This window comes from Balaenoptera acutorostrata, chromosome 6, assembly GCF_949987535.1.
Source record: "Balaenoptera acutorostrata chromosome 6, mBalAcu1.1, whole genome shotgun sequence".
Classification (NCBI taxonomy): Eukaryota; Metazoa; Chordata; class Mammalia; order Artiodactyla; family Balaenopteridae; genus Balaenoptera; species Balaenoptera acutorostrata.
In genome coordinates this window covers 104714919-104741885 of record NC_080069.1, presented here as the reverse complement: position 1 = coordinate 104741885, position 26967 = coordinate 104714919, and the positions used below count along the sequence as shown (strand labels likewise).

Below are 26967 nucleotides of genomic sequence, written 5' to 3'. Positions count from 1 at the left end.
TCACTAGCTTTCAGAAATTATACAAACTAAAGAAGAGTTAAAACTCTGTTTTACAGCGATTAAATTGGCAAACATTTTAAAAAACAATTTGTTTATACAGTATAATCTAGACTCGTGATTATGGATTTTGTTTTTATCTCAGGATATGTCTTATTTGCTTTCAGGGAGTCAGTTCTTCGTTCCAAATCTAACTCCCTCAGTGAACAGCTTACAGTAAATACAGTGAGTATATAAGTCTATCTCTTCATCCCCAGTTGGCTAGAAGGGTTTCATGTGCCTAGGGTATAGTAGGTTAGAGAAAAAAAAATGTTGAAAAATGTTGATTTAGGCTAGAAATCAGTGGTTACTTTATTCATTTTCCCTTACTTGAGAGTCAGTATAAATTAGCTTGGGCTTCTGCATCGACAGACTTGGATTCAAATCTTTGTTCTTATAAGCATGTGGCTTTGAGGAAATTATCTGACTTCTCTGGTCTTCAGCTTCTTCATATGCCCACCCTCGCCTCTCTTATTCAACATAGTTTTGGAAGTCCTAGCCACGGCAGTCAGAGAAGAAAAAGAAATAAAAGGAATACAAACTGGAAAAGAAGTAAAACTGTCACTGTTTGCAGATGACACGATACTATACATAGAAAATCCTAAAGATGCCACCAGAAAACTACTAGAACTAATCAATGAATTTGGTAAGGTTGCAGGATACAAAATTAATGCACAGAAACCTCTGGCATTCTTATACACCAACAACAAAAAATCAGAAAGAGAAATTAAGGAAACACTCCCATTTACCATTGCAACAAAAAGAATAAAATACCTAGGAATAAACCTGCCTAAGAAGGCAAAAGACTTGTACTCAGAAAACTATAAAACACTGATGAAAGAAATCAAAGATGACATAAACAGATGGAGAAATATACCATGTTCTTGGATTGGAAGAATCAATATTGTGAAAATGACTATACTACCCAAAGCAATATATAGATTCAATGCAATCCATGTCAAACTACCAATGGCATTCTTCACAGAATTAGAACAAAAAATTTTACAATTCATATGGAAACACAGAAGACCCCGAATAGCCAAAGCAATCTTGAGAAAGAAAAATGGAGTTTGAGGAATCAGGTTCCCTAACTTCAAACTATACTACAAAGCTACAGTAATCAAGACAGTATGGTACTGGCACAAAAACAGAAATATAGATCAGTGGTACAGGATAGAATGCCCAGAGATAAACCCATGCACATATGGTCACCTAATTTACAACAAAGGAGGCAAGAACATACAATGGAGAAAAGACAGCCTCTTCAATAAGTGGTGCTGGGAAAACTGGACAGCTACATGTAAAATGAAATTAGAACACTACGTAACACCGTACACAATCCAATTAAAAAATGGACAGAAGACCTAAATAGACATTTCACCAAGGAATACATACAGATGGCCAAGAGGCACATTAAAAGATGCTCAACATCACTAATTATTAGAGAAATGCAAATCAGAACTACAATGAGGTATCACCTCATGCCGGTCAGAATGGCCATTATCAAAAAAATCTAGAAACAATAAATGCAGGAAAGGGTGTGGTGAAAAGGGAACCCTCCTGCACTGTTGGTGGGAATCTAAATTGATACAACCACTATGGAAAACAGTATGGAGGTTCCTTAAAAAACTAAAAATAGAACTACCATATGACCCAGCAATCCCACTACTGGGCATATACCCTGAGAAAACCATAATTCAAAAAGAGTCATGTACCACAGTGTTCATTGCAGCTCTATTTACAATAGACAGGACATGGAAGCAACCTAAGTGTCCATCAACAGATGAATGGATAAAGAAGATGTGGCACATATATACAATGGAATATTAGTCAGCCATTAAAAAAAAGGAAACTGAATTATTTGTAGTGAGGTGGATGGACCTAGAGTCTGTCATACATAGTGAAGTAAGTCAGAAAGAGAAAAACAGATACCATATGCTAACGCATATACATGGAATCTAAAGAAAAAAATGGTACTGATGAACCTAGTTGCACGGCAGGAATAAAGATGTAGACATAGAGAATGGACTTGAGGACACGGGGTGGGATGGGAAAGCTGGGGCAAAGTGAGAGTAGCATCGACATATATACACTACCAAATGTAAAATAATTAGCTAGTGGGAAGCAGAAGCATAGCACAGGGAGATCAGCTCGGTGCTTTGCCATGACCTAGAGGGGTGGGATAGGGAGGATGGGAGGGAGTCTTGAGGGAGGGGATATGGGGACATATGTATGGCTGATTCACTTTGGTGTACAACAGAAAGTAACACAGTATTGTGAAGCAATTATACTCTAATGAAGATCTATTAAAAAAATAAATAAAAAACAAAAAAATGGAAATAATTCTCACAGCCCCTCTAAGTGTTCTTGTGATACGTTTATAAAGCACTAAGCTCAAAGCCTACATAGAGCTTGTCTTCAGTAATCTCTCGAGATTTTTATGAGGTTTAAATGAAATGATGCCTATAGAGTTTTTAGTATTGTGTCTGGCATATTGTAAGAGCTCAATTAACATTAGCTCCATTATCATAATTACTGCTAATGCTACATATATCCATACTTTCATTCTCTCAGAGGAATTCTACACTAATTCACCAATTAGTTGACTTCTATCAGATTTCTGGGCCTCTGTGTTTCCCCAACTGTAACATGAGAAGACTAGCATACTGTTGTAGTAAAGTTTGGATTTGAAGACCTTTAGGAGGATGTACACTGTGTTTGCTGCTGCTCTGCCTGGTCCGTGAAGGCATCTGAGTTTGCTACATGTGGATGAGATGATAGCTGAAGTGCTTCAAGGTCTAAAGCTCTGTGGCTTTCACCTGCCACATTGGGAAACAGGATAATTGTATGGAGTGAAATTGATGATTAATTTCTCTCCAACACTAGTTTACTTGCTTATATTCAGTCCAAAGCAGGAATTAATTAAGCACATAATTAATCTGATATGTGTAAAAAGTGATCTAAACCCAGAAGGTTAAGCCAGAGAATCAAGAAAATTGAAAAACAGTTTATAATCTCAGATCTTTGAATAGCCACAACAATTGTTCAGTATTAGTTCTTTTTGTAGTCTCGAGACACAGCTACTTTTGTCACCTATTTCTAAGCTTCAGTAACTTTTGGTAGACTAGTGCTCTCCAACCTTTTTTTTTTCTTTCTTTTTTTACAGTTTTGTTTTTTGAGGCAAAGTTCACATAATATAAAATTAACCATCTTTTTGTTCTTTTTACATTTAAGTTTTTATTTTTTGTTTTGAATAGGTAATTGCATTCATATGGCACAGTTAGCAAAACAATATAACAAGATATACATTGAGAAGACTCATTCCTACCCCTGCCCCCATGTATCCTATTTTATCTCATCCCCAACCTTGGGTAACTGCTTTTATTAGTTTCTTATGTATTCAATGTTTCTTTATGCAGATGTAAGCAAATAGGAATGTATACTTTATTCTCCCTCCTTCACAAAAAAATAGCATATTATATATATTATCTGCCTTTTTATAATGACAGTATCTTTCCATGTTAGTATATAGAAAGCTTCCTCATTTTTTTTTATCTTTAGATCTCAAGATTCCATTGTGTGAATATTGGTTTATCTAACTAGTCCTCTTTTGATAGACCCAACTTTTTTTGATTGTGTCTCCATTAGTTAAGAAAAAATGATACACCCTCTCAGTATATGTCTGTTTACAAATTATATACATAAAGTACTCTCCATCCCTGTAAACAAGTTTAATGTCTGATGTTTACTGTAGCTTAAAAATAATTTTAAAATAGAGGTTATGGTCATTTCTTTTTACACTCATTAGATCATCTTGTGCACCCTTAGGAGTATACACTCTGCTCTGAAGGCTGTACTTTGAACCAGTTAATGCATACAGAGGCGTCTAGCTCAGGGACTAGTATGTCATCAGTGCCAAGTCAGTGTTAAATGAATCTGAATTTAGAACACAGAGCTCCTGTTCTCTTTTCGCCCTAAATCTCTTCTGAATATTTATCTGCTGAGTTGCTCTTGGGCTTTTGAGAGGTTACTATTATCTAAAATGCCTCCCTCCCTTAATCTATACTTTAGTTTTTTATCTGTAAAATGAGAATACTTATGCCTGGTAGGGAGACTTGATTGCAGTGAAGGAATACAGATGAAACTACTTTGTCCATTCCAACATATAGGGAATTATTTTTCCTACTGTTATTAATTGTGACCCATGTATGCGTCTAGGCAAGAAATCTTTAATTCTCATTTTCTAGAAGATAGTTTCAAATAGATAAGGCAGGGGGAACTTATTGAAAGATTTGATATAAGAGCCAAAAGACGTAGAGTTGACTGAAGGTAATGAACCTTGATTACAGTGATTTTTGTGACTTTCCTCTCTTTTTAGAATCCTGATACAGTCAAGGCCAAGTTGATCTCTCGGATGGCTAAAATGGGCCAGCCCATGCTGCCCATTCTTCCACCACAGCTGGATTCCAATGATTCAGAAATTGAAGTATGTCCCACTGGCTGTCTTAGAATGAATAGTGCAGATGTTGCTGTCTTCTGTTCTTTTAACTGAAATTATTGCTTTTTCTGCCTCTAACCCAGAATCATTATTTAGAGAGCTTATATTCAAAATGATACAGGTTGGTATTGGTACATGTGTTTCTGCTATAATTATCACTTCCCCTGAGAAATGGAAGCAATTCTGTATATCTGCCACAAGAACTGGGCAGTTTTTTTTTTTTTTTTTTAATAGTTTTTAATACTTTATTTAATTTATTTATTTATTTATGACTGTGTTGGGTCTCTTAGTTTTCGTGTGAGGGCTTTCTCCAGCTGCGGCAAGTGGGGGCCACTCTTCATCGCGGTGCGGGGGCCGCTCTTCATCGCGGTGCGCGGGCCCTTTCACCATCGCGGCCCCTCCCGCCGCGGGGCACAGGCTCCAGACGCGCAGGCTCAGCAGCCGTGGCCCACAGGCCCAGCCGCTCCGCGGCATGTGGGATCCTCCCAGACCAGGGCCCGAACCCGTGTCCCCTGCATTGGCAGGCAGACCCCCAGCCACTGCGCCACCAGGGAAGCCCTGGGCAGTTTTAAGTAGTTAATTTAGCTTTCTACTAGAATCTCTGTTGTCAGCAAACATCAGCCTTTAGGCAGCATGATGCCCGACCCATAAAAGAATGAATTCATATTTGTTGATTGAATGTTTAGATTCTCTTGGGAAATGTTGATTTTTCCACTGATGTAATTTAATATGGAGATCACACTGTTGTAGGAATTCCCTGGCAGTCCAGTGGTTAGGACTCAGCACTTTCACTGCCAAGGGCATGGGTTCAGTCCCTGGTTGGGGAACTAAGATCCCACAAGCCATGAGGTGCAGCCAAAAAAAACCACTGTTGTATCTTTTGGCTTTGTATGTGGCATGATTTTTTTTTTTAATTAATTTTTTTTGACTGCATTGGGTCTTAGTTGCGGCGTGCAGGATCTCTCATTGCAGCGCACAGGCTTCTCTCTACTTGTGGCGCGGGCTCCAGAGCGCGTAGGCTCAGTAGTTGGAGCACGTGGGCTCAGCAGTTGGGGTGCATGGGCTTAGTTGCCCCATGGCATGTGGGATCTTAGTTCCCCGACCAGGGATCAAACCCATGTCCCCTGCATTGGAAGGCGGATTCTTAACCACTGGACCACCAGGGAAGTCCCCTGTGGCATGATTTTTTTGAAGTTCAAAAATTTTATTGCAATCAGATCGATCAATTTTTCCCTTTGTTTTTTGCTTTTGACATTATGCTTAGAAAGCCTTCCCACTTTCAGATACTGTAAACATCACATGTCTTTTTAAAATATTTATTATTATATGTTTAGATCTATTATTTCATATTTAATCCATCTGGAATTTGGTGAATGGTGAGAAGTAACTTAATTCCAACTAAGTTCTTTTCCCATTGGTTAGTTCCTTATTGAATAAAATAATTCTGTCTCAACTGAATTGAAACACTTAACAGTGATTAATTTTTAGGATTGTTCGATATTGATGTAAAACAAAGCAAGTGTGATGCTTTTGAGGAAAAAAATTTTCAAAATAGGCTTTTGTTTTTTCACAATTTTGTTTTATTTCTTCATGGAAAAGCTCTGTGTAGATTTAACGTTTTAAAGGAAGATAGGATTTCTGGGACCTGTTATAGGATTGATTTTTATCTGGTTTCTGGAAATGAAATTTGGGTAAGATAATATTCTTATTAAAATTTCTAGGTGCTAATTATTCATTGTAGAGTAATTAAATTAAAAAGAAGAAACATATTTAACAAAAAGGACATTCTTTATATGTTGTTTCACAATCTGATTTTTTAACTTAATGTTATATCATGAACATTTATGTTAATATCAGTAATATAAAAAAAGTAAATAAATAAAACAAAGCTTTATCACCTTTAAAGATAACCCAGTGCTCTGTTACATTGATTTATCATGATTCCTTTTACTCTGTTGTTAGACATTTAGGTTGATTTATGTAATGATGTAAAACTGGGACGCTTTTCCAGAAATGCATAATACGTTTCTGAGAATATTGGGAAACAAGAGGAAGTTCTGAAGTAAAAGAATGTCAAAGAGATTTCAGCCCTTGAACTGTAGCATAGCAGATCACAATCACTGTATATTGTGCCTCAAGTTTTTCTTTTCCTTGAATGAATCAGGAAGATGTTTGTATGTTAACTTTGTTTAGAATTATAGTAGGGACCAACATTGCTTTGCTTTTATGAAGAGAAAGAATGAGGGGAAAACACTCTAAAACTATATTGTCAAAAACAGCATGGTAATGAGGCACAGTGAATCCTACTCTATCTGATTTCCTGTGAGTACCTTGAGGTCTGTGTATATTATTTGGCAGAAGAGAAAGGCTGCATTATTCCCTGGGTTTCCTTGTAAGGGGCCCTAATTCTTTGGAAACAGACTAGGTCAGTCTTAAGGCAGCTAGCTGCTGGTTTGCAAAATGATACATTATGGGGAGCAGTCACTCTAGCTGCTTCAGACAAAATAACATCAACAACTTATACTGGAAATTAACTATGATTATTTGATACAATTTACAGGGAGAAGGGATCCTACTCCAGTATATAATAGAGTGCTTTCTTCCCATAGCCCACACCTTAAACTCTTGCCTTTCCTTCCTCTTCTTTGCCTAAAAGCACTGGTTGTAAGCAGGTTTAGGGTGGACAGTCACCCTCAGTCTTCAATTAAGGACCCCTAGACACAGTAACCAAAATGCTCATGCTGTTGCAGGACGTGAATGCTCTTCGAGGAGCTGGGCAGCCTGTGGTGACTCCGTCCATCCAGCCCTCTCTTCAGCCAGCCCATCCAGTGCTACCACAGATGACCTCACAAGGTAAGGAACCTCTCTGAGGCTCTGTGACCTTGAATTGGGTCGGTACCGAAGTTGTCATCATTGTTCCTTAAAATGTTAGGCTGCATTGTTTTAGTATTGAGAACTGAACTAGAGTATAAAACTTGTCAGTTTGTCCCTGGGTAGGGCATTTTCAGACCTGGAGATGTAGTTGGTCTGCTTGCTGTGTCTTCTGCTGTGTTGCATTGTCAGTTTTGGAAATCGGTACTCAGCTAATGAGCCATCTCCCTGTGTGTAATTCTGCACTTTCTGTCAGCTGATGGCATCATAGGTCTGAGTCACGTGCACCTGAGCATGCCCGATTTCCTTCCACTAGCCCATTGCTGAGACTCCAGTAGAGCTGATTTTAGAAGACTAGGTGAGAGAAGTGGTCAAGTTTGAAGGGTGATGGTGTGAAAGGTGATAGTCCAGACTTGTACCAAGAAGCAAGGGATGGATAACAGTGAAAACTTCTTGCTTTATCTTAGCACCTCAGCCATCTGTTTCTGGGCTCCAAACACCGTCTGCTGCCTTGATGCAAGTTGCATCTCATGATTCCCACTCAGCTGTATCTGGAAACGCCCAGTCCTTTCAGGTAACGACATTTTTAAACCATATCAGTTATAAGCTATAATTGATTATGGTTCTCGTCCGTCTCTTTTCTTCTTCTTGCACGATTTGTACTGTACCAGTTCCTCACAGAGTTTATAATTTTTCTCCTTCCTGAACTCCTTCTTTCTCATGTCTAAACAAGCAAAGGATCATCTGCCTTATAGGTGGTTGTAAAGATTTCGTGCAAGAACAAGCAAAGCACCTGGCACAAGGCCTGGCACATAGTAAAAGCCCAAGCAATGTTTGTTTGTTTTCCTTTTCACACATGTCTAATTGAGGGCTATAGATTCAAGTCTTCTGTGTTCTCTTCTGTCAAACAGCTGATAGGCCAAGATTCTGCACTCCACTCAGCAGAACGGTTGTGGTGGTGGGTCAGTGGATGGAGGCTGTATGAAAATACAGCTGAACTCTTTGTCTAGTTATCCTCCAAAAGTGAGCTCTTAAAAGTAGGTTTTTTTATGTTTTCACAGAAGGCAGTGGCAACAGCCTGTCTGCCTCTGCTGACTGTTTGCCCGGACAGTGGACTCTTTCTTTTGCCCTGACACATTTGATGGTTAAGACTTCTCCCCATGGTAACAGACCCTCACTTCCTTGTGATTCTTGATGGAGGGATCAGAGTGATGGTGGCCAAGCTATGCCCCATTAGGAAGGGGTGTATCAGAATTGAGAAAAGTCCTACCTGGCTCTCTCCCCACTCCTGAATGGACCTAATGGAGAGTTGTATCCTGTAGACTAAGATTCTTTTTTAGTAATGGATGGGTGGTTATACCAATCCCTGGAAATGAGCTGGATTTCCTTAATTCAAGGAAGAATAACCATCATCACTAAAATGATAGCTGCTGTTTATTGAGCATTTATTGTCTTCCAGGCACTTACTTACCAGCTGTTAGGAACTTTACCTATATATCGCTTCATTTAATCCACACAACAACCCTAAGAAATGGTATTATTATTTTCATTTTATAGTTGAGGTGGCTGAGGCTCAGAGGAAAATGAGAGCTCTTGGTCATGCAGATAAGCATCAGAATCTAGAAGGGGAGAGGCATCCTTTGGAAACTGGTGGCTTTAGTTTGGAATCGCAGTGAACACCTCTTCTTTTACCTTAATGAAACCAAGCATCGTTTGCTTAGTTTAAAAATTTTTTAGACCGTCAATAGGCCCAATGGCCGGGGGATGAGTTCCTACTTAATTAAATCATCACAGGAGGACTGGGGAGTGACCTGAGACACGCTTCCCTCACTCTCTAGGTATGACTTTAGTGACCAGGCATCACTGGATTACATACATGACTCTCCTGCTGCAATTATTACCCAATACCAAACCCTGGTCTCATACATCTTCAGCTTCAATAAGTTTGAGTCTCCTTCCAGTTTATCTACTTTATTCCATCCAAGACAAATTAAGCAGAAAAGAGAGATATGATGGTTTTATGAGCCATCTGTAACTTGGCATTTTCTCAGCCCTATACAGGTATGCAAGCCTACGCTTATCCTCAGGCACCAGCTGTTGCTTCCCAGCTGCAGCCCGTTCGGCCCTTGTACCCCGCGCCGCTCTCTCAGTCTCCTCATTTTCAAGGTAGGAGTTTCTCATCTTGTGCTCTTGCTGTGCTTTCCTCTCTCCCATCCCTTTTTCATTTTGACTCCAGTAGATCTCTGCCCTTTTGTTCTTTTTTTTAAACAAGTTAGTTGAGGTATGACTTACATACCATGAAATTCACTCGTTTTAAGTGTACAATTCAATGGGTTTTTTTAGTATGTTTACGGAGTTGTGCAACTATCACCATAATCCAGCTTTAGAACATTTACATCATCCCCACAAAAACCCTCATGGCCACCTTCTGTGTTTTGTTTCTTGCATTTTCTCCTGCCAGCCCTTTTTAATTCCTCTCTCAGAGTTGCTCTGTAGAGTTCATGGTTAATAGTAAAAGAGTAAAACATTGGAGGAAATTGGGAGAAAACATGATGACTGTTCAGTATCTCAGATGAAAGCTATTTTGTTAAAATTTTAAATTTGTGAAAAGAATATACTTTTATAAAAAGGTCAAACAACACAAAAAGGTGTGAAGTGAAGTTACTGTTTTCCATCATTAAACCCCCCTGACCTTAGGAAACAGTCACTTGGGTAACTTTTCAGATATCTTGTATATGTGTGCAAGTGTGGTTGCCTAGTGTAAAAAACAAAGAAAATAAAATGCACACAGCTGGGGTGGTATCCTGCCTTCTTGTTCTGCAGCTTGTCTTTTGTACAGTAATCACTTTGGGTATTAGGACAGTGGTAGGAAGAAGCAAGTATATCCCACAATGAAATTTATGGTCCTGGAGTGGTAAGGGTTTCCTGAGTGCATCGTTTGTCTGGAGGCCCTGCCCCTCTCCATCTGGGAAACCATTGAATCTGTCATCTCCTCTGTGAAGCCTTCCTGTTACCATCCCTCTCTCCTCTCCTTCCAGAGACATAACTGTATACGTGTGTCACCAAAGAGTTAATCTTGCTTTTCTCTGTGCTTCTTTTGTACCTTGTAACCTCGTACATGGTTCATTCTTTGCACTTACAACACTCTGTTATAATGATCTGTTTACACGTGAGTCTCCTCACCAGACTGACCTTGCCAAGGGCAGGAACCGTGTTTCATTCCTTGCTGTATCCTTGGTACCTGGTCCAATACCTGGCATGCAGTTGGGTGAATGGAGAAGCAATCTGAGTTGCTAGTGCACTACTTGTGCCCTTGAACCAGACTGTATCACTTGATGCATTTTGCAGGAGGATAGCTAGTTATTGTTAGTTTTGGAGCATTTTGCTTTTAACCCCTCTCCATCTTCTCCTGACAGTGTAAATCACCTACAGCATTTTCCAGTATTTGGAAATGTTCGTTTCTTTTTTTCCTCTGCTGATAGAGCTGTTGGCTTTTCCTCATACAGTATCCTCTGCTACAGTTTCATAAGTTTCTTTTTGGCTTATGTCTGTTCAGGATCAGGTGACATGGCTTCATTTCTCATGACTGAAGCCCGGCAACATAACACTGAAATTCGAATGGCAGTCAGCAAAGTGGCTGATAAAATGGATCATCTCATGACTAAGGTGACTGAGTCATCTCATGACTAAGGGGCTGTGTTGAAAGTGGGGGTATAAAGAGGGGATACAAACAGGGAGCAACCAGGGCTATAGGTAAACTCTTCCTGGTTTCCTGTATTCATAGTAGTTAGTAGTTATTTCCCTAGAAGGTTCGTTTTATTTGGGGATCCAGTTAGCAGAAGAAAACTCCTGCTTACATTGGAGATTGTCTCAGAAACTTACTAACCCCCTCAAAAAAGTAGTCAGACCTTGGGTAAATTGTATTTCTCCTTTTAAAAATTTCATGAAAAGTCTTTCTGACACTCCTTTTGTAGGTTGAAGAGTTACAGAAACATAGCACTGGCAATTCCCTGCTCATTCCTAGCATGTCGGTGACAATGGAAACAAGCATGATTATGAGCAATATCCAACGAATTATTCAGGTGAGAGTGATCAAGAACAGAGCACTCTAATATGTATAACATAGATAACTAATAAAAAAAACGAATATCATTTAACAAAAAAAAAAGAACAGAGCACTCAACCTGGAGATCTTGCCCCTGCTCGCTCTGGAGATGTACTACTGTTTGAAACCTCCACTCCAGGAATAAGAGCATGTGACAAATGCTACACGGAGTTGGGAAATTCTGGAAAATCCATTATGGCTTAATTACTCCAAGTGACTTATCACTCTGTTATCAGAAGGAAACATTTCTTTTTTGACCATACTCCAAAGTTTCCGCTTCATTTTATAGCCATTTATACGTTTAGTCTATTGGATGTAGTGATTTGTATCCATCAGTTAGAATTTGATACATTGTTTTAAGTATTATATTTATGTGGACATAAGTTCTAGATTTTTCTCTGATATGTAACAGTATCACCTGTCAGTTCAAGTTGATTCCCTTTTATCTGGTGCTTTTCTCTTAAAAACTTAAGTTAAACATCATATATTTCGAATTAGGAAAATGAAAGATTGAAGCAAGAGATCCTTGAAAAGAGCAGTCGGATAGAAGAACAGAATGACAAGATTAGTGAACTAATTGAACGAAATCAGAGGTAATGACAGGTATGGGGCACTGGCTAGGATGGACAAAAAAGGGTTTAGTTTGTAAATACCCAAGTTAAATAAGCATGTTTGTTTACAGAAGTTTATGTGTATTTCTGCTCTTTTCTGTTTCCTGCCTGTCATGTGAATTACTGCTTGTTGATTGAGCGGGATTTCAGGAGGCTGTGATGTAATGCACACCTGCGTTTGAATCCTGGCTCTGCTCCTCATTTGTTGTGTGGCTTTGGGCGTTTTATTTATTCCCGCCGGCTCTAGTTTCCTCATCTGTAAAAGCAGTGTTAGTGCCTAGAAAACTCCTGATGTCAACTCTTCTCTCTTCTGTGTGGGCTGACTCTTATTTTATCAACCAGAACTTCACTGATTACCATATAAAACCCAAGCATTGTATAATTTTTCTAGATCCTTCTGAAAATTTTTTGTGTGGGGAGGGGTCAGGGGAACATGTTACAGCATATAGCATTTCACTTTAAAATATCATCCTCCCATATTTCTCTTCTCCAGTGTCTCTTGTCTCCCACATGGAAGGGGGAAGGGGAGTGGCTTTCTTTTCTTCCCTCCTTGCAGCCTTCATACTCCTGTCTCTTTCCTCTCTTATTTCCCCTCACCACACATATTCAAATTCCTCTCCTCTTCATTCTGCAAATTCAAAGCAATTCACCCAGGCCCAGGTTCCTGCCTCCAAACTTGATTACTGCAGATCTTCAGAAAACAAAATGCTTTCAGATTGTTCCTGATGAAGGTATAGAGCAATGCTCTAACGACTGAATGTATTGATACATTGGGTTTTACCTGGTATGCATTGAGTGCTTGATAAATGTTTTCTTTTTCCCTGTTTATTTCACAGGTATGTTGAGCAGAGTAACCTGATGATGGAGAAGAGGAACAACTCACTTCAGACTGCCACAGAAAACACACAGGCAAGAGTTTTGCATGCTGAGCAAGAGAAGGTAAAGTAACTGGGGAGAGAAAAGCCCAAGTCAGGATGTGTAGAGCCGAGGAGTGTCCTCTGTACGTCCTTACCAGTTTGCTTTTCAGCAGAATTTTTGCCATCATTGAGAAGAGAACTAGAAATCTTCCAGCAGATTTTTAATATATCCAACATCCACATTTCTGTTGTATAAATGCAATACAATAAGTTGACTCAAAAATAATCACTGATGTTAGTAATCTGGTTAAGGTGAGGATTATACAGTTTATTCGAAACTAATCCTATTCTGCTGAAAAAATCAACAGACAATTTCTGTTATGCCACATAACAAATATTTATTGTGAAGTTTGAGATTGTTTAGTTTGCTCCTTCATCTGTGTCTGCCAAAGCATTTTAAAATTTTTATTTATTTATTTATTTATGGCTGTGTTGGGTCTTCGTTTCTGTGCGAGGGCTTTCTCTAGTTGCGGCAAGCGGGGGCCACTCTTCATCGCGGTGCGCGGGCCTCTCACTGTTGCGGCCTCTCTTGTTGCGGAGCACAGGCTCCAGATGCGCAGGCTCAGCAATTGTGGCTCACGGGCCTAGTCGCTCTGCGGCATGTGGGATCTTCCCAGACCAGGGCTCGAACCCGTGTGCTCTGCATTGGCAGGCAGATTCTCAACCACTGCGCCACCAGGGAAGCCCTGCCAAAGCATTTTAAAGCATTGCTGTTTGACTTCACTCAGTTCAGAATTAGGTATTTTGACCTGTTTCTGAAGTAGCTATAAGGAAGGAAGACTGTTGTGGGTCTTGGGTTGAGATGACTGATTTGGAAGCCCCACTCCTCCAGTGACTTTCCTCCAGTGACACTGTTTTTCTGAAATGAGTTCCTTCTTGTTTGGGCTCCCCCTCATCAGCTGGGAGATCACAACCCTTTCATCTGCTATTTTCTCAGATTTAAGAAGTGTCTTATATTTTGTATTTGAATTTTTTTGAAAACATGAAAATTGAATGGAATGCACTTTATAACTTGAGATAAGAGCTTTTGAGTGATTTTCCACTCTGCTTGTTCTTTGGTGAGAGTGACCATCCGCCCCACTGCCTCTCCTCTGGAATTCATCTCCTCCAGTGGTCTGAGCTGCTGCAAGGCCCTGTGCAAGTGGTCTTCCCTCTGATATCCGTGAACTCTGGAGCCACGATAGATGCAAAGCCCTCTGAGCGTTGTGTTAGTTCAGTTTCTGTTAGGCCAGTTGAGGCAGGACGGTGAGTAAAACTTTGATTCTACTTGCAGCAGGTGAAAACTCCTCTTCTGTCTGGAAGTCCAAACTGTCATTGTCCTCTGAGTTTCACAGATGAAAACCTAAGCCTGCTGAACAGCAAAAATAAGTATCTTAGAGCTCACTCTAAAGGTCGCATGTTACTAAAAAATTTATTCTGACACTTATTAAAACAGTAAGGAAGATTTTATTCAAGACTATTGCAATAGATGGGAGTTCCCTGGTGGCTTAGTGGTTAGGATTCCGGACTTTCACTGCTGTGGCCCAGGTTCAATCCCTGGTTGGGGAACTGAGATCCTGCAAGCCACACGGTGTGGCAAAAAAAATAAATAAAATAAAAAGGCTATTGCAATAGGGAAGAAATGTTGAGCTCAACTCCAAATACAGTTAAGGGCAAGAGGGCAAGTGGGGAATTTACAGCCAAGGAGCAGAGTGAGGGGGGTCAGTGGGTGGAAAATTACTAAGAGGAGACATCCTGGGTAGGGGGATTCTTGCTAACGACAGGCCAAGGTTGACAGCAAAGGTTGGGATGGAGAACTTTGATCAGATATCAAGGGTAGAGATTCACTCTAAACTGACTTAGCAGGGATTCTTGCTAAAACTGGGCTGGTCTGGCCAAAGACAGGAGGGGAGAACAAGGTCATGGGCTTAGAGGAGCCTAACTTGAAGTGTGGTCAAGGAGAGAGCCTTTGCCAGTGTACACTCAGATACTCATTCATAGCTTATTTCTTTTTATTTTGTATACAATTTGTTTTATTTCCCCCACCTTTAAGAGAGCCAAAATATCAGATTTTAAATGTAAGCTAGAAAACTGATTAAGGCTTTGGAATAAATGTTTAAAACTGAGGTAGGCGCAGTGAATACCCTAAGAAGGGACAAGTGATAATAAGAAAGTAGACAGCAGTAAGAATGCATGTAAAGTATAGTGGTATAGGAGGAGTAATGGTAGTAGCAGTGTAATAGTATAGGAGAGATGGTCCAACCCCGTAAATACACTGCTGCCCAAAAATCAGAACCAGCGGAGCAGTCACTCACTGCCTTTCCTGTCATCTGATTTCTCCTATTTTTTACAGGAGCGCATCAATTCAGGTGAAATGAATGTAATATTTGTCATTTGTTTACCATTCCTTTTCATTGACCATCCTTTTAATTATCATTTTCATCATCGCCCTTCATAAACAGAATATCTGTAGACAGTTTTCCAGGGTGGTCTTTTTGACTTCATCGGATGTTACTTGAGAATATTTAGCTCCTGTTTGGCCAGTACAGAGCACCATTTAAAATGCATTGAGCAGTCAAAGAAGTTGGAGTGTTCCCTTCTTTTATTACCACTGTTCTTCAAAGAACCCCCAAAGCAGTTACTCTCACGTGACCGATCTTTATAGTACTACTGTGGGTTGGCCAAAGAGTTCGTTCCCAAGTGAACTCTTTGGCCAACCCAATATTAGTACAGTAGTGCTAGGGAGAAGTTGTAGACTGAGAAGTGGATTGCCATCAAAGGCATTCAATTTAAAATTTAAAATACCCTTTTCTTGTTTAAAAAAATGCTTGTTCATTATAGGAAACTTAGAAAATGGCAGGAATACCATTTCTCATGTATCAGATTGGTGAGATTTAACAATAGGTGGTGACTGTATACCAAGCCACTGAGTATTTTTTCATAACACTATTCTTTTTTTTTTTTTTTTTTTTTTTTTAAAGGATTTTCTTATTTATTTATTTATTTATTTTATTTTTGGCTGTGTTGGGTCTTCGGTTCCTGCGAGGGCTTTCTCCAGTTGCGGCAAGCGGGGGCCACTCTTCATCGCGGTGCGGGGACCGCTCTTCATCGCGGTGCGCGGGCCTTTCTCTATCGCGGCCCCTCCCGTCGCGGGGCACAGGCTCCAGATGCGCAGGCTCAGCAGCCGTGGCTCACGGGCCCAGCTGCTCCGTGGCATGTGGGATCTTCCCAGGCCAGGGCTCGAACCCGTGTCCCCTGCATTGGCAGGCAGATTCTCAACCACTGCGCCACCAGGGAAGCCCCATAACACTATTCTTAATAGTTGCATACAGGATAGATATATCAATTTGCTTAAGCTCATTTTTAAAATTATTTTGTGTTTCCATTGTTTGGCAACTATAAACAGTGCTGCATCAGTCATCCTTGTAGCAAAATTTTTGTGTTCTTGCATAGTATTTCCTAAGGACCAAGTTTTGCAAGGGCATTCCTGAGTCAGAGACCTGGCACATTTGAGGGCTTGATTTGGGCTTAATTCAGGTTGAAGGTGGCCTTAGCTATCTTGCTACCAGTTCAGCCAGCACAGAGTATGTGAGGTTGGGCCATCACCATGTTTAAAGTGACATCGTACTTTGTTACTGTTCAGGCCAAGGTGACGGAAGAGTTAGCAGCAGCCACTGCACAGGTCTCTCATCTACACCTGAAAATGACCGCCCACCAAAAGAAAGAAACGGAGCTGCAGGTACAGCTGACAGAAAGCATGAAGGAGACGGACCTCCTTAGGGGCCAACTCGCCAAACTGCAGGCAGAGTTCTCAGGTATGCCCTTGCTGGAGGGGGCTGGGATTTTGACAATGTAAACTTAAAGAATTACACTGTTTCCTTCCTCCCAGTCCATTTGGCATAATGCTAATGAAGTTTGTGAAGGACAGAGCCAAAGGTTAAGGTGAACCAGTATAAACCTATTACATGATTGTTTGGCATAAAGGACAACAGAAGAACTGACTATCCATTTAGAGTTGATCAGTGGCCACAGTTATGCTTTGTTTGGGCGAGTGTTGAGTATCCTTGGTACTTAGGATTGGCCTCATAGGCCTTGAAGAGTTAATCTAACTTGTGACTAACTAATCTAACTGAAGGGTTCCTTTAACTTGTGACTCAGTAGAAGCTTAAGAAGCAGGTGCTTCCTGCTGCAGTTGCCTCTTTCCTAGAGCATGGATTGCAGTCCTTCAGCCTGGCACACAAGGCCCCTCCACCTTGGCTTATTTCCTGTATGTTGCCCAATTCAACGTAGCTCTGGACATACTAGCCAGCCTGCTGCTTCAACACATCCTGTATTTCTTGCCTTGCTTTTTATCCATGCTATTCTCTGGACTTGGTGTGCCCACCATCGCCAAGATTTGCCTCCAGTTCTCTCCAAAAACTGCCTCTTTCAGAAACTTTCCCTTTTTTTTTTCCTAGAATATTTGATCTCCTTTAAAATCCTTCATCTCCGAGTGCATTATTATGCCCATTATCAGAGATAGCCTTTGATCAGCACTACTTATATGTGTTTTCCCTTCTAGAATGCAAGCCTCTGAAGGGCAAGGATGGTGTCTTGCTCATCTTTGTAAAGTCCTTCCCTTAGTATTAGTTTAGTGCCTGGCACAGTGGTGCTGCTCAAGACATGGTGACTTGAAAAGCAGATTTGTGGAGACTGGCATGTTGATTCATCCACCACTTTGTATAAAGAAAGACATGTGGAAGGCACAGATGGGACCAGTGGGTGGGGTGTGGCTGGAATAGCAGCAGAGTTAGGAAAAAGCAAAATTAACTTGCCCAAAAAGAAAGCTAAAAAACACTGATGTCAGTTGGTGAAGTGATACCTTGAAGATAAATCCCTTCCTTTTTAGAGCATCACTTGGGCGCACTTGAGGGAAAATCTTAGATTTGAATGTCGTACAGATATCCTCTTTCCTGTTTTTGTGGTGCCCTATGACAGTTACCTTAAGGGCACCATAAGGATCTCAAAAGTTTTCCAACAAAATTAATTTTGATGCATTACATTTTAATTTTTTTATTATTATTTTTTATTGATGTATAGTTGATTACAATGTTGTGTTAATTACTACTGTATAGCAAAGTGATTCAGTTATACATATATATAGATTCTTTTTTTAATATTCTTTTCCATTATGGTTCATCATAGGATATTGAATGTAGTTCTCCATATTATACAGTAGGACCTTGTTGTTTGATGCATTACATTTTTTTTTTTTTTTTTTTTTAAGAAATTCACGTTCTTTTATTTATTTATTTATGACTGTGTTGAGTCTTCGTTTCTGTGCGAGGGCTTATCTCCAGTTGCGGCGAGTGGGGACCACTCTTCATCGCGGTGCGCGGGCCTCTCACCGCCGCGGCCTCTCTTGTTGCGGAGCACAGGCTCCAGACGCGCAGGCTCAGTAATTGTGGCTCACGGGCACAGTTGCTCCGTGGCATGTGGGATCCTCCCAGACCGGGGCTCGAACCGGTGTCCCCTGCATTGGCAGGCAGACTCTCAACCACTGCGCCACCAGGGAAGCCCCGATGCATTACATTTTTAAGAAATATTTCAAATAGCTTTATTTGAGAAGGAATGTTTTGAAAGCAGACTTGGTAGAATGTCCCAGCTACCAAGAGAGTTGAGAATATCTTACCCAGGCAGTGAGAAAGGGCCTGGACCACTACTAAACAAAGATCTCAATGTGTTGAGTCCAGTGTGTTGAGATGATGACTGAAATGGAATTGTGGGAGTGGTAATATTCCGAAGGTGGTCTCTGACCAGTTGGAACATTTCTCTTCCATTTTGTATGTGTCGAAGGTGACATGTAGGTGCAGAGATAAATATGGATGGATGGGGGAGTCAGTTTATGGCTTGATAAACCTGCTGTTGGTCAGTGAGGTGATGCTGGAGGAAGTGAGTGGAAGAGGCTCGTGTGGTAGGGTTGGGAGATGATGGAATGCAGCTTTGAAGGCGGTGCTGGGATGCCATACAACCCACTGCAGCTCTGGTTCTGCAGCCAAGTCTCTGTGCTGTCATATCCCAGAGCTCCAAGAAACCTCTGAGCAAGCACAGTCCAAATTCAAGAGTGAAAAGCAAAGCCGGAGACAACTGGAACTCAGGGTGACGTCCTTGGAGGAGGAGCTGACTGACCTTCGAGCTGAGAAGGAGTCTCTGGAAAAGGTAAGTTCTACATCTGAAGTTTCTCTGTTGGGCCCAAGTGGCCAGGGTTAGCCGTTTAATAAACATTTTTATTTTCCTTTGAAAAATTACAGTTGCATGTGCTCATTGTAACAAATACAAATAATACAGAAAAGTATAAAATAAAAAATAAAATTTATCTTTTCCCCCTCTCATACACTAGAGGCAACAACTATAAAAGATATATGATTATTCTTCCAGATTGTTTTCTGTGTATATAATATATGCATACACATACATATATACATGTATGTATAAAATAAATGTACATCCATATATGTATGCTGATAACATTTTTAACAGTAATGAGATCGTATTTATTTATTTATTTATTTATATTAATTTATTTATTTTTTATTTTTGGCTGCGTTGGGTCTTTGTTGCTGTGCGCAGGCTTTCTCTAGTTGTGGCGAGTGGGGGCTACTCCTCATTGCGGTGCGCAGGCTTCTCATTGCGGTGGCTTCTCTCGTTGCGGAGCACAGGCTCTAGGCATGTGGGCTCGGTAGTTGTGGCTTGCGGGCTCTAGAGCGCAGGCTCAGTAGTTGTGGTGCACGGGCTTAGTTGCTCCGTGGCATGTGGGATCTTCCCGGACCAGGGCTTGAACCCGTGTCCCCTGCACTGGCAAGCGGATTCTTAACCACTGCACCACCAGGGAAGCCCCTGGGATCATATTTAATACTTTAAAAAAAAAATTGTATTGTGGCCATTATACTAATAAGAATGAGAACTTCCTCATTCTTTTTTTTTTTTTGCAGTGTTGATTATTTTTATTTTTATTTATTTATTTATTTAAATTGGGGTATAGTTGCTTTACAGTGGTGTGTTAGTTTCTGCTGTACAGGAAGTGAATCAGCTGTATGTGTACATATACCCCCTCCCTCCTGGACCTCCCACCACCCACCCCCATCCCACCCGTCTAGTTCACCACAGAGCACCGAGCTGAGCTCCCTGTGCTATACAGCAGGTTCCCACTAGCTATCCACTTTACACATGGTAGTGTATATATGTCAGTCCCAATCTCCCACCCACTCCCCCAGCCCTGTGTCCACACAGCCGTTCTCTACATCTGCATCTCTATTCCTGCCCTGAAAATAGGTTCATCTGTACCATTTTTCTAGATTCCACATATATGCGTTAATATACAGTATTTGTTTTTCTCTTTCTGACTTACTTCACTCTGTATGACAGTCTCTAGGTCCATCCACGTATCTGCAAATGACCCAATTTCATTCCTTTTTATGACTGAGTAATATTCCATTGTATATATGTACCACATCTTCTTTATCCATTCATCTGTCAGTGGACGTTTAGGTTGCTTCCACGTCCTGGCTATTGTAAATAGTGCTGCTGTGAACATTGGGGTGCATGTGTCTTTTTTGAATTATCATTTTCTCAGGGTATATGTCCAGTAGTGAGATTCCTGGGTCGTATGGTAGTTCTATTTTTAGTTTTCTAAAGAACCTCCATAGTGGCTGTATCAATTTACATTCCCACCAACAGTGCAAGAAGGTTCCTTTTCTGAACACCCTCTCCAACATTTATTGTTTGTAGATTTTTTGATAATGGCCATTCTGACCAGTGTGAGATGAGACCTCATTGTAGTTTTGATCTGCATTTCTCTGATTATTTGTGATGTTAAGCGTCTTTTCATGTGCCTGCTGGCCATCTGTATGTCTTCTTTGGAGAAATGTCTATTTAGGTCTTCTGCGCATTTTTGGATTGGCTTGTTTGTTTTTTTGATATTGAGGTGCATGAGCTGTTTGTATATTTTGGAGATTAATCCCTTGTCAATTGCTTCATTTGCAAATATTTTCTCCCATTCTGAGTGTTGTCTTTTCGTCTTGTTTATGGTTTTCTTTGCTGTGCAAAAGCTTTTAAGTTTAATCAGGTCCCATTTGTTTATTTTTGTTTTAATTTCCGTTACTCTAGGAGTTGGGTCAAAAAAGATCTGTGATTTATGTCAAAGAGTGTTCTTCTTATGTTTTCCTCTAAGAGTTTTATAGTGTCCGGTCTTACATTTAGGTCTTTAATTTTTAATTTTCATTCTTTATAACTACTACATAGTAGTCTACTGTGAGGCTGTACCATAGTTTATTTAACTATTCACCTGTTGATGGATATTTATGTTTCTCTTTTTTCACTATTTCAAGCATTGCTGTTGTGGACATCTTTGTACTATATAACTATTTTTGCAAATTCGTTTGAGCATTTCCATAAAATGGATCACTCGAATTAGAATTGCTGCATCAGAGAAGAATGCTTAACATCTAAATTTTTGAAATAAATATTGCCAGATTATGCTTGAAGAGTTTGTTAGCTTGCATTTCCAGCACCGTGTGAACAAGCCCATTTCTCCATACTTTCTCCAACTCTGCACGTATCAATTTTTCTAATCTTTATAGTCTGATAGGTGAAATATACTATCTTGTCTTAATATGTGTTTTTGGTAGTATTAAAGCTTTCATATATTTAATGCCTATTTGTATTTCTTCTGTGAATTCTTTTTAATGTCCTTTGCTATTTTATCTATTGTAATATTAGTTTGATTTAGAAACACTATTAAAGGTGCTAATCCTTTGTCAGTCATAGATGTTACAAATATTTTTCTAGTTTGCTGTTTTTTAACTTTATTTAATAGTATCTTTTGATGTTTTATAAATTTAATATCAGGGTAATACTAGCCCCACTGAATGGATTGGGAACAGTTCTGTCTTTTTCTATGCTCTGAAACAGTTTAAATATGAAAAGAACAACCTCTTTCTGAGGTTTTAATAAACTCTAGTAAAGTCCTTTTGGCCTAGTGCCTTTTTAGGGGATAAATCTTGGTCTATATTTTCAGTTTCTTCTATGATTTTATCAGGTTTTTTTAAAAACCAGTTCTTTCTGATTTGGGGGGCTGTTTCAGTTTTTCATTGTTCTAGATACTACTGCAGTGACCATCCTTGTAGCACGTTATCTTTATGAACATGATCTACTGCTTCCTTAAATTATAATTTGTGTAAATTCTGGGTGTGTGTGTGTATTTTGAAGGTCCTTTCACAGGATTGTGATTTTCCTACCAGTAGATTGTGAAAGTATCTACTTCCCTCTACCCTAACCACTGTTAAGATATTCCCCATCTCTTCGTAGAATGGTAGATAAAGCTCTTCTTGTTTTCCTTCTTCTTGTCACAATTTTTTTCTGTCAGTAGCCAAGAATGTTAAATATATAGGGGAAATTAAATTGAAAAAATGAATTGTTTCCAGAAACGAAGTAAGGACCCAGTGACGTTAATAACTACCACCACCAACCATCGCCATCTCCATTTATCCTCTATCAGACAACTGGAGCTGATGATGGTTCTCTTGTTCCTAAGAACCTCTCAGAAAGGAAAAAGAAGTCAGCTCAAGAGCGCTGTCAGGCTGAGGAGGAGATAGATGAAATTCGTAAATCACACCAGGAGGAACTGGACAAACTTCGACAGCTCTTGAAAAAGGCTCGGGTGTCCACGGACCAAGCAGCTGCAGAGCAGGTAATGGGAAGCTGAAGCACTTTGGAAATAAAAGGAAGGCATGAGGACTCAGAAAAGTTTCTAGTTTCTTCTTTATCCTTTAGGATGAGATTTCTCGTAGCTGATGGTCTAACTTTGGACAAAGGTGGAAGAAGAGCCAGGAATCGAATGGAGAATCTTCTTCCTTTTTTAAAGCTTAGTGAGAATTTTACTATAAGTAAAACATGAAGGAAAAAAGTCTTTATAAAAACATTCCAAACATAAGGCCAACGTCCTCACCCACCAGACACCATCCTTCAGGCACATTATCGTCCTTGAAAAGAAGGGACTTATTTAGGTAATTAGGCAGGCAAACCAGGGATAGTGGCAGGACACAGCTGGATCTCTAGTCCATTTGACAGCAGCCTTTCTTTTTGTAAGTTCCTAAATTCATGTTTGTATGTTCTTTAATTAGAGTGAATTGGTGCCCTCAATTTGATCACCTATGGGAATTTGGACAAAAATAAGTTTCTTCTGAACCCATAAAGTTTAAGGGCCCAGATCCTGAAAAGTATGATCATACTAGGGCCCTGGCTTCCTGGGACCTCTCTAGACAGTCACACCTTTACCTGGTTGGAGTACCTTTTAGAGTCCTAGCAACCAAGGTCTTCCAAACAGTTGTTTCCTTGCTAAATCTGGGCTCTTAGCTAATTGTTTTTGCCTTGTTGAAGACGGGCTTCCTTAGATGTGACTAGACCCCCCAGCATACGGGGATTACTTTCTCTTGGCAGCTGTCTCTAGTACAGGCTGAGCTGCAGACCCAGTGGGAAGCCAAGTGTGAACATCTGTTGGCCTCTGCCAAGAATGAACACCTGCAGCAGTACCAGGAGGCGTGTGCACAGAGAGATGCCAGGCAGCAGAAGCTGCTCCATCTTGAGGAGAAGGTGGGTGTTTTCCCTGGGCTTAGACAGCCCTGTTAATTTGAGGCAAACAGGTTGTTCAAGTCTTGCAGATCCTTTTGTACCTGAAAGATGTTAATAGCTTGAAAACAGAATCATACTTGTTTAGCTCTGCAGTTTATCAGTAATCTTTCACATACTCATTTGGGATGACAGGTCAGTGACCTAGAAAAAGAAAAAGCAGCATTTATGATCTGGAACGTGTTTTCCATTATAATCTGATCCTTCATTTATTAAGCAAATATTTATTGAGTGCCAGTTGGGTTCCAGACACTGTGTTAGGGAAAGGGCTTACAAAGAACTCTCCTCAAGAATCTCACAATCAAGAAAGGGAGACTGAGGAACAGAGATAAGCATTAAATGCTGTGAGACCCAGAAGAGGAAGTGCCTAGGGGAGCAGAGCCAAGAAGGACAAGGAGCTTCGGTGAGGTGGGGAAGGTGGCAGAGGCTCTGGGCAGAGGCCCTGAGGTGGGCTGGAGCACAGGTGTGGTGGGATCATCTGGCATAAAAACGAGAGAGAGAGAGGGATGGCAGCGCCGAAGTCCTCATATCTGGAGGTCAGTTTCTTAAAGTACCCAGTTGAAAATCTGACTCAGAGATGAGGAAGGCAATCTTGTAGGTGAATAGGTTGCTTCTAACGTCCACTGTTCATATGTCTGTGTGACTAGGGTTATCAAACCCCGCCACCACCACCCCCCGCCTTTTTATTTTATTCTTGACCTGATTAGGAACAAGGCTAGTGACCTTGTTGGTAAAGAGGAGATGAAGTTGTGAGTTGAGATTGAGTGATGAGGAAATGGAGTGCCCTGAGTCAGCAGGCCTGTGGGCGGGGGCGGAGGCTGTGGATGTCAGCAGACCGATGTGAGGTTGACACTTGAAGCTTAGGATGGTTCTCCTCCTCCTGGGTTTCCTGACCTTCACCTGGAAGTCCAGGTTCCAAGGCCTCAGCCACAGTCTGTTTTGCAGTGTTCAGCCCTCCAGGCCCAAGTCACAGCCCTGACAGAGCAAAATGCACAGCACATCAAGGACCTGGAGAGCAAGTCCCAGATGTCTGGGGTTGAAGCTGCTGCTGCTGCCACTGACCCCTCAGAGAAGGTGAGCTGGAGATTTTGGAGAAGTGAGCCATGTCGTGTCAGGGGATTGAATGTGCACATCAGGCGTTCAGAAAGAACTTTTGTTTGTCAGTTTGTTGTGTTGTTAGCTTTTTTCCTAACTTTATCGATCTCCCACTTACCTGACTTAAGTCACAGTTAACCCATTGGAACCTATCTCTTTGGTGGCAACCCCCAAAGGGCCTTATCCTGAGGTTTTGACAGATAAGGGGAATGTTTCTAAATCACAGGAGAGGACTGGGAAGTGTGCCCAGCATCTTCTAGCCACTAATCCTCGTAGCCCATGACAGCTGTAGCGGTGGCCACGGTGGGAGGAAAGCAGCAGTGAATCGTCTTTGAGCAGTCTTGGGCACACAGGCCACAGCTTACCCATCCTTCACAGCCCTCCTCTCAAGTGCTGCTCATTATTTAACATTGTCCCCTCCACAATGACAGCCTTAGGTGTCTCAGTCATTGACCAGCTGTGTCCCACTGTAGAGTTCTAAGAGGGTTTCATTTTAGCCTTCCAACCTCTCTCTGGAAGTTACATGCATCCCTTAGTCGCTTGATTTTGGCAGTGTACATTTTGATACTGTTTTTCTCTCTTCATGTCGTCATGCAGGTCAAGAAGATCATGAACCAGGTGTTTCAGTCCTTGCGGGGAGAGTTTGAGCTGGAGGAGTCTTACAATGGCAGGACCATTCTGGGGACCATCATGAACACTATCAAGGTACAGCTGGCTCTCGATTGTTTCACTGAGATGGGTATCTTGTTGCTTAAGTACCGTCTAAGGGATCCTGAGTAAAAAAAATGATTCAAAGCTGTTCATCAGTAACTAGGATGCCTGGAATGACTTACCTGCACAGATAAGGACAGCCTCCTTTGAGAGGAAGAAACAAAGTCATTTGAACGGAAAAAACTAACTGAAAAACAAAGTCACTTGAACTAGATGACCAATTGTGTTAATAGGAGAACTAGGAGTGCCTAGGAGTGCCTCTGTTTCCGGTCAGTGATCCTCTCCTCTTTCTTGGCTTTTGAACAGATGGTGACTCTTCGGCTGTTAAACCAACACGAGCGAGAGAAGGGAGAGAGCAGCAATGAAGAAGAGGAAGAGGAAGAAGAAGAGGAGCGACCTCAGAGTGCTTCCGGACAGTCTCAGGCACCCTTGAACAGGGAGAGGCGGGAGCCCCCCATGGTGCCGTCAGAGCAGGTGGTCCAGGAAGCTGCCCCACTGCCTCCTCAGGCCCTCCCCGCTCCCCAGGATGATGCACAGAGAAGGGAAGGGGAGCCCTCGGAAGCAGAGGCACGCTCAGAGATAAAAGAACCGGCTTGCCTCCCCTCCCGAAGAGCTCTGGGTCCCCCAACTTCAATTCCCCCTGCGCCTCCAGGCCTTGTGACTGTGGACTCTGAGGGTGAGGAGGCGCTGGCAGCCAGCCCACTGGGAGATGCCTGTGTCGGGGAGCAAGAGAGCTCCACGAGACTGCCCCTGACTTCAGACCCCGAGAAGGTGGACCCGCTGGCTGCGGGGCCTGAAAGTCCAGGAGGAGAGCCTCAGGCTCCAGAGCTCCAGAAAGACGAGGATGGCACTAGCTCCGCTGCTCCCTCCCGGGAGCCGCACGGCACAGAGGCAGCGTCTGCGGCCGTAGGAGCAGTGCCTGGATCCGAACACCGTTCTCAGCATCCCAGGTGTGTCCCCTGGGCAGAGTTGCAGGAACAAGGCGGCTGCGTGTGGAGGTTGTCTCTGGTTTTTCCAGGGCTGGTGACTCATCCTCAGAGCCTGGCTGGCCGATTCACTTACTCGTTGATTCATTCATTCATTCATACATCTATTCGTAACAGGCTCTGTGGCAGGCACTGTGGTAGTGTGGGAGGCAAGGCAGAGTTGTTCCTGAGCTGAGGAGCTTACAGTCTGGTGGACAAGACAGACAGACTCTTACACAGTTGAGCTCGAACAGCGCAGGGGTGAAGGGTGCTGACCCTCTGTGTGTAGCTTTACAGTTGGCTCATCCCCAGATTCAGCCACCTGCGGGTCGTGTAGTACTTTAGTATATATTCATTGAAAAAAGTCTACATATAAGTGGGCCTGCACAGTTCAAACCTGTATTCTTCAAGGGTCAACTGTATGTTATAAATGCATGACAAATGCTTCATAAAAAAAAAAACACAGGGTGTCTAATAGAGAATAAAGGGGTGTTATTCTACATTAGAGTGATAA

General features: G+C 41.4%; 1 protein-coding gene across 7 annotated transcripts in view; it reads left to right on the top strand.

Moving 5' to 3' along the window:
• Positions 1-26967, top strand: part of FKBP15 (FKBP prolyl isomerase family member 15) — a 55133-nt gene that overhangs the window by 25110 nt on the left and 3056 nt on the right. For 3 of the 7 annotated variants that reach the window (XM_028165473.2, XM_028165469.2, XM_028165470.2), the window contains 16 exons: positions 165-222; positions 4415-4522; positions 7285-7387; positions 7873-7979; positions 9457-9571; positions 10962-11071; positions 11380-11487; positions 12009-12103; positions 12958-13060; positions 16661-16832; positions 19079-19215; positions 22553-22744; positions 23494-23646; positions 24616-24756; positions 25375-25482; positions 25795-26438. In XM_028165473.2, coding sequence (XP_028021274.2) covers positions 165-222; positions 4415-4522; positions 7285-7387; positions 7873-7979; positions 9457-9571; positions 10962-11071; positions 11380-11487; positions 12009-12103; positions 12958-13060; positions 16661-16832; positions 19079-19215; positions 22553-22744; positions 23494-23646; positions 24616-24756; positions 25375-25482; positions 25795-26438 — 2454 coding nt within the window. The remainder of the gene's footprint in view (positions 1-164; positions 223-4414; positions 4523-7284; positions 7388-7872; positions 7980-9456; positions 9572-10961; positions 11072-11379; positions 11488-12008; positions 12104-12957; positions 13061-16660; positions 16833-19078; positions 19216-22552; positions 22745-23493; positions 23647-24615; positions 24757-25374; positions 25483-25794; positions 26439-26967) is intronic. The other 4 variants (XM_028165471.2, XM_007178186.2, XM_028165472.2 and 1 more) reach the window with 4 other exon arrangements.